General features: G+C 44.8%; 1 protein-coding gene across 1 annotated transcript; it reads left to right on the top strand.

Moving 5' to 3' along the window:
• Positions 1-603: 603 nt before the first annotated feature.
• On the top strand, positions 604-6,687 carry PURA (purine rich element binding protein A). Its single transcript, XM_019836378.3, has 2 exons — positions 604-740; positions 1,272-6,687. Exon 2 carries the CDS (start codon positions 1,416-1,418, stop codon positions 2,382-2,384), a length of 969 nt encoding a protein of 322 aa, XP_019691937.2. The 5' UTR covers positions 604-740; positions 1,272-1,415; the 3' UTR covers positions 2,385-6,687.
• The last annotated feature ends 282 nt before the right edge of the window (positions 6,688-6,969 follow it).

Raw genomic sequence — 6,969 nt, forward strand, 5'->3', positions numbered from 1 at the left:
CCTGGACACTAAGGAGTTTCTGGGAGGAGGGGTAAAAGGGGCGAGCGAACCTGCGTTAATGAAACCCGTAAGGAAGTGCGTTTCCCAGGAAATTCCTGACATTTTTAGCTCGTGAATTTACTAAATCTTGCTTGGTTTTCTCCTCCATTCTGGGTCCTTCCAGAGGGGAAGAAGAGTGGGTTAGGGGCTGAAGGCTTGGCAGGGCCTGGTTCATCCGCAGAGCTGGCCGGCAACCCAGGCTGGGCTCAGCCTTGAGCAGGGTGCCCCCCTTCCCCAAATCTCGGAAGGAGGAGGGGGAGGCAGGCGGGCAGTTGTGGTCCCACTGGAGGCTGGTTGAAGGTTTTTGGGTGAACGTGGGGTTTCTTTTTGATTGTTGCTTGGGGGGAAGGGCAAAGCCAACGAGAACAGGCACTGCGGGCACCCCGGCCCTGGTGCGGCTGCCGTCCTCTGCTTGGCTCCCCCCCGCCGGTGAGTGCGCCCGCCCGCCTGCCCGCCCGCCCGACTGTGCGGGGCTGCGGTTGGGGGGAGGGGGGAGCGGGATCATCTGAGGCCAGAGCCGCTGCCGTGCGCTGGGAGGGGGAAGCGGCGGGAGCGAGGGGAGGGACGGGCTAGGTGTCTGCTGCTCCGCGCCACTGCTGCCGGCGCCCCGTCCTCATCCTAGGCAGCCCCTTCTGCAGCTAAGGGTTACCGCCGCACCACCTCTCCTGTTCCTTGCCCGCCTCTGCGGCCAGGGCTCTGCGGTAGGAGATAGCCCAGGCGGGCAGTGGGTGGGCCTGTCTGGGTTTGGGTTTGGGTCTGACTGAGGCCCACATGTAAGGGGGTGGCCGTGACTTGGTGTCCCCTGTCTGCAGCGGGCTCAGTAGCGCTTCACAGGCCCTTCCCTCCACATCCTCTCTTCGGGGTCACTGGAATGCAGAACTCAGGCCCTCTCCCTGTGCTTAGTATGGCAGTCCCCTTCTCACCCCTGGTCCCCCAACTCCCTGGGCCGAGGCCGCCCAGGGTCTGGCCAACAGCGACAGCCACAGTGGTGGTGGCGGCAGCAGCTGCGACGCGGCGCGTCCCACAACCTCCCCCCCCCCCCATACACACGCCAGGGGTGTGGGGTGAGGGCCGGCGGGTGGGCGCCGCCTGGCGGGCGGGCGGTCGGGGGGCTGGCATCAGGGAGGGGGCGAATGTCACGTGCCGGCGGGCGGGTGGGCGCGTACAGTAGGGCGCCCTGCTACTGTACTGGGGAGTCAGTGCCCTGTTACCGGGTCTCGTCTCTCCCGCAGATCTCGCGAGAGTGGCTGACTGGCTGTGGGGGTTGCGGCGGCAGCAGGCGGAGCCGGGGAGGGAAAGCAGCGGCGGCTGAGGCGACTGAGGCGGCGGGCGGAGCGGCAGGCGGCGGCGGCGGCGCGGCGGCGGAGCGCAGCATCATGGCGGACCGAGACAGCGGCAGCGAGCAGGGTGGTGCGGCGCTGGGCTCGGGCGGCTCCCTGGGGCACCCAGGCTCGGGCTCGGGCTCCGGCGGGGGCGGTGGTGGCGGCGGGGGCGGCGGCGGCAGTGGCGGCGGCGGCGGAGGGGCCCCGGGGGGGCTGCAGCACGAGACGCAGGAGCTGGCCTCCAAGCGGGTGGACATCCAGAACAAGCGCTTCTACCTGGACGTGAAGCAGAACGCCAAGGGCCGCTTCCTGAAGATCGCTGAGGTGGGCGCGGGCGGCAACAAGAGCCGCCTCACTCTCTCCATGTCAGTGGCCGTGGAGTTCCGCGACTACCTGGGCGACTTCATCGAGCACTACGCGCAGCTGGGCCCCAGCCAGCCGCCGGACCTGGCCCAGGCGCAGGACGAGCCGCGCCGGGCGCTCAAGAGCGAGTTCCTGGTGCGCGAGAACCGCAAGTACTACATGGATCTCAAGGAGAACCAGCGCGGCCGCTTCCTGCGCATCCGCCAGACGGTCAACCGGGGGCCCGGCCTGGGCTCCACGCAGGGCCAGACCATTGCGCTGCCCGCACAGGGGCTCATCGAGTTCCGCGACGCTCTGGCCAAGCTCATCGATGACTACGGAGTGGAGGAGGAGCCGGCCGAGCTGCCCGAGGGCACCTCCTTGACTGTGGACAACAAGCGCTTCTTCTTCGATGTGGGCTCCAACAAGTACGGCGTGTTTATGCGAGTGAGCGAGGTGAAGCCCACTTACCGCAACTCCATCACCGTGCCCTACAAGGTGTGGGCCAAGTTCGGACACACCTTCTGCAAGTACTCGGAGGAGATGAAGAAGATTCAAGAGAAACAGAGGGAGAAGCGAGCTGCCTGTGAGCAGCTCCACCAGCAGCAGCAGCAACAGCAGGAGGAGACCGCCGCTGCCACCCTGTTGCTGCAGGGTGAAGAAGAAGGGGAAGAAGATTGATCAAACTGAATGGAAAAAACCCACACACACATGCATACACACACACACACACACACACACACAACCACACACAGAAAATATACTGTAAAGAAAGAGAGAAAATAAAAAGTTAAAAAGTAAAAAAATAAAAAATAAAAAAAAAAAATAACTGTTAACTCCAAGGGAGCACCACCCACAGAACCTCCACCAACTGACAGTTTCTCTTCTTGACTTGCCACCCATCGCTGGATGTTGTCCACTTTATCCACCATATAAAACAGTAAGCAGCTGCTAAAAACAAAAAACAAAAAAAATACAAAAAGTAATAACATTATATGAACTGTGTTTCCTACTTGATTAAAAAATATAAAGAACTGAGTGTTTATTTCCCTAATTAACCAAGAACTTTTGTACACGTTTAAGCTATTATTATTAAAAGTGTTTGCAAAATGGTCAAGATTATAATATTGCTGAATTATATAAAAGTCCTTTTCATGTTGAGCTAACATTTGACTTTAGCACAAAAAAGAGATATTTTAGAACACGTAAAATAATATTTTTAGTTTTTCTCATTTTGTTACCAAATTTCAAACCTTACATGGAGGTTATTATAGTATATTTGACACCCTATATACCTGTGATTAGAGATGTGTATATATATGAGGGCTAGGCATGCTGTGTGTCTGAGCTTTGTCTAAATGTTATGCAGAAGTTTGTAGAGTTAAAGGTACGTAGGTTTAATTCATGCAAGGTAAACAATAAGTGCTCTCTTTTATACAATATGCATTGCATCTGGACCTTAAACATATAAAAATGGTCAGTGAAACTTCTGTGAACATGAAGAAATTATTAAAAAAGGCATTTAAATGAAATTTGCTAAGTTGTGATTTTTACGGTTGGAACCAAAGTTATTCAATAGTCAAAGGAAAAAGAGGAAAGAAAGAAAAAGGAAATCTCCCATAATATTTTTCTGCATCTGTTTGCTTTGATTGAGTAGGTGTTTTGTCATTATTGTGTATATGAGATGTATCGTTCATAATATATTTTTTTTATTATGTGTAGAAAGATTTTAAAAACTTAAACTAACGTGCAGCAATTTCCAGTGAACCTGTACTTGGACATCAGGTAGCAAGTCTATTTGTGGTCACTAGCACTGTCTCCTAAACTAGTAAGAGGTCTGAAGCTATTCTTTGATTTTTGCCAGTGCTATTAACTTATGTAGACCTGTTAAAAAGCAGAGCAACACAATTATAGTTATCCTACTGAGCCATGGATTCTGAGTTTCATTTTAAAAGTGAAAGCCAAGTTGGTATGTGTAAAGGATTTCCATGTAGCTGTGGTGCTAGTTATTACTGGCTACATTATATGCTAAGTGTATTTGTGTTCCCCAAGTGTACAAGCCTTCTATCAAAAGTATGTTCTATAACTCATATATTCAAGGTGTAGGGTATGAAAATGCAAAGCTTAGGAGAGCACTTTACCAGGCTGGTGTCCTCCAAACTGAAATTGTTTGTATCGATAGTCTTTTACAGGTTTTCATTTAAAGATGTTCGTGTGCTTTTAATTGACAACTAACTTCTTGCTGCTGTATAGTAAAATATTAATATATTTTTATCATTAAACTGCTGCATGACTATCATCTTTGAGTGAAGAGAAAATGTTATAAAAAAGATGCCTTAAACAGTACATTTTGGTTTGGAATTCTGTAGAAAGTATTTTGGTTTTAAAAAAAGGATTTTGTCTGCTATAGAGAGTTCTGGGGATGGAATTGTTTCTTGGCAAATCCAGCCATATAGATCTTACTGCTGTATGTAGAAGACACCACCTGTAGGAGCTGGAAGGTATCAGTGCTTCTCACATTGTAAAGCATTGGCCTAGGAAGGTGAAACAGTTGTCTTTTTGAAGGATTTTTTTTTTTCTGCTGGTTCTTTGGGTTTTGATTTGATATTTTTAAGCTCCCTGGTTGAGTGTGTTGTCTTTGTTTTTGAGATCTACTGTATGTGTTGAATAACAAGCTATTTCCATTGTACTGTGCATTTTCCCATTAAATTGTTTGCTTTTAATATTCATACAATGTTAAATATGAGGTGACCGTACAATAGTTAGGAATTTCTTTACTTACAAAATCACTGGAAATGATTAAATTGCTTTTCCCTTTCCCCCAAGGTGCATTTTTCTTATTTCCATATAGTAAAGTTGAGCTTTTACAGTGCATAATGTGACATTTGGAATGCTTATCAACTGCATGTAAACATTAATAACCTGCACTTTTTTGTCTTAAGGTTTGTTGAGCTGTTTTGTTCACTGTACTTTTACTGTGATATGGAAAAGACTGCATTCTCTGTGCTGTTACTAGTTAGGAAAGAGAATTGCTTTGATTTTGTCTCTTGTTTACTATAGCTTCTTAAAGTTAAGCCTTGTACTACAGGTTGTTGGAGTACTCCTAGATCAGTGTTTCATAGTAGCCAGCAATAAGTAGTGCAAGTCAACAAAAACACAGCAAACTTAGGCAAAGTGTCCTTTATTTGAGATGCGAGTTCTTTCATGAGGTTTTCTTTAGGGTCACTGTTACCTAAAGTGAAACCTTTCTTACCTACAGACTTCAGATTCTGCTTGGAATCCTACCGGATCAATAAGCACATGTATTGTGCAATTGTCTTTACACTATAACAGTTAAACACAATCTTACTAAGATTTTGAAACCAGTGTCTGATTTATGGTCATTGGGTTTAAAAAGAAATCCACATGCAAATATTTTAAGACTTAAGAGGTGATCTTAGAAAAGACTAAGTGACTGTAAAGATGCTCTTTTTTGCATCTCACTTTACCTCCCCAAGCACCCTCCCAACCTTTCCTCCCTCTACTGTTTCATCCTTTCCCCACCCCTCCCCCCAGGTGCTCGGTACTTTACCAAGGTTCTATATCTCAGTGTTTTATGTTGGAGTTTTTCCTTGTTTTTTATTTTACTAGTTGGTAAACCCTGTTTGTGCTGAAATGAAAAAGGAAATGGTATATTTGACCATATGTGTTATTCATAGAAGACAGTATGATCAAATGTGCCAAAAACAAGCAAACAAAACTTAATTCCTGACAAGTATGCCTTATTTTTAATGATCTGCTTTGTCTTACAATTAAGGTCCAAGAGCTTGGTTAAACTATATTATTTGCCTAAGTATAAAAGAAAACTTGAAATGCATTGCAATATTGACGTTCTTTAAAATGAGAGACACTGTCAAGTAATTTAATCCAGAGATCAGCCACCAGATTTGAAATGCCCATATATGTGTGTGTGTTTGGTGTTGTTCGTTTTTTTTTTTTTCTTTTAAATCACCAAATCTTTTTTTAAGCTACTTTTTATTTGTGCCTCCTATTTATCATGCTGATGTTAGAAGCAGCAGTCATCCAGCCACAGAGGGAGCTAAAGTTAACTAACCAGAACTGTAGAAATCATTATACATGCCTTTGACAACAAAGGAAGTTCATAAGAAAAGCCATGTCGGCTTTTCCTCTACTAGATACAGATTGAAGGTAGATGAATATTTGCCAAATGGAAAAGAGAGACAATGTGAGTCAGGAAAGACAAACTTTCCCAGCTTCCTAAAAGCCATGGAGAGTAGAAACCAAAACCCAACAGTGAAATAAAAACCTTGAAAGTCTCACTTTCTAGTCCCATGCAGGGGTTGAAATTTGACTCAAAGTGGAAAATATATCGATGTGTTTTTTAGGTCTTCACATCTAGAGATGGATAACTATTCCAATTTGATTGTTCAGGTAATGGAGAAAGCTGCTAGTAATTTTAACCCCTGCCTAAAGAAGACATAATTTCATTTGGGAGCAAATACTTATTGCCTTGAAAAATAGCACTGTAATAGCCTATGATAATTAGTTGTAGAATAACCTTTATCCCTTTTAAACTATGCAAATTATTAAATAAGTGTAAATTAGGACTCAATTAAAGATAGTTGATTATATTGCAATCAGATGGCATTCACAAACTTAACTGGAGCATATACAAATGAAATCTATTAGTCTAAGAGTTTTGTATGCTAACAGAAAAATATAATTTAGCTACCTATTCTAAAAATGGTGAATATTATTAATATTGTATAATAGGACTGGGAAGACTGCCTCCTTTTTTGAAGAGAGAGAGATTAAGGATTTTTATAATTGTTTTTCATCAAATTTTAATATTTTTGTCAAATTTTTAGGTATTTAATTTGTAAAACAGTTTGCTTTGTACTGGCATACAGAAAATAGGGTATTGATTTTAAACTTTTTGAAGCCAAGTGATCAAGTACATTTGTAATAAAAGTCAATGGATATATATCAGTTGTACTCACTGTTTTCATTTCTTATTCTTACCAATATAGGAATGCTGTACTTTTTCTGCAGGAACACTGAACTAAATTTGGGTGGAAGGGAGGGGAAAAGATCAGTCCATTGATAATGAGAATCTGGGTGGGTACCATGGCCCAAGCACTTTATATATAATCTTTAAGTCAATTAAGATTTGGTATATTAAAAAAGATGCATATATCAATTTTTTTCTTCCTGTTTTCATATGGAACTTGATGTTTGTGGGGTTATCTCATTCATTGTTTCTTTG

This window comes from Felis catus, chromosome A1 (genome assembly GCF_018350175.1).
Source record: "Felis catus isolate Fca126 chromosome A1, F.catus_Fca126_mat1.0, whole genome shotgun sequence".
NCBI lineage: Eukaryota > Metazoa > Chordata > Mammalia > Carnivora > Felidae > Felis > Felis catus.

What these genes read in the sequence shown, in the direction of transcription:
- PURA (XM_019836378.3), top strand. Translation starts at nt 1,416, where the DNA reads ATGGCGGACCGAGACAGCGGCAGCGAGCAGGGTGGTGCGGCGCTGGGC.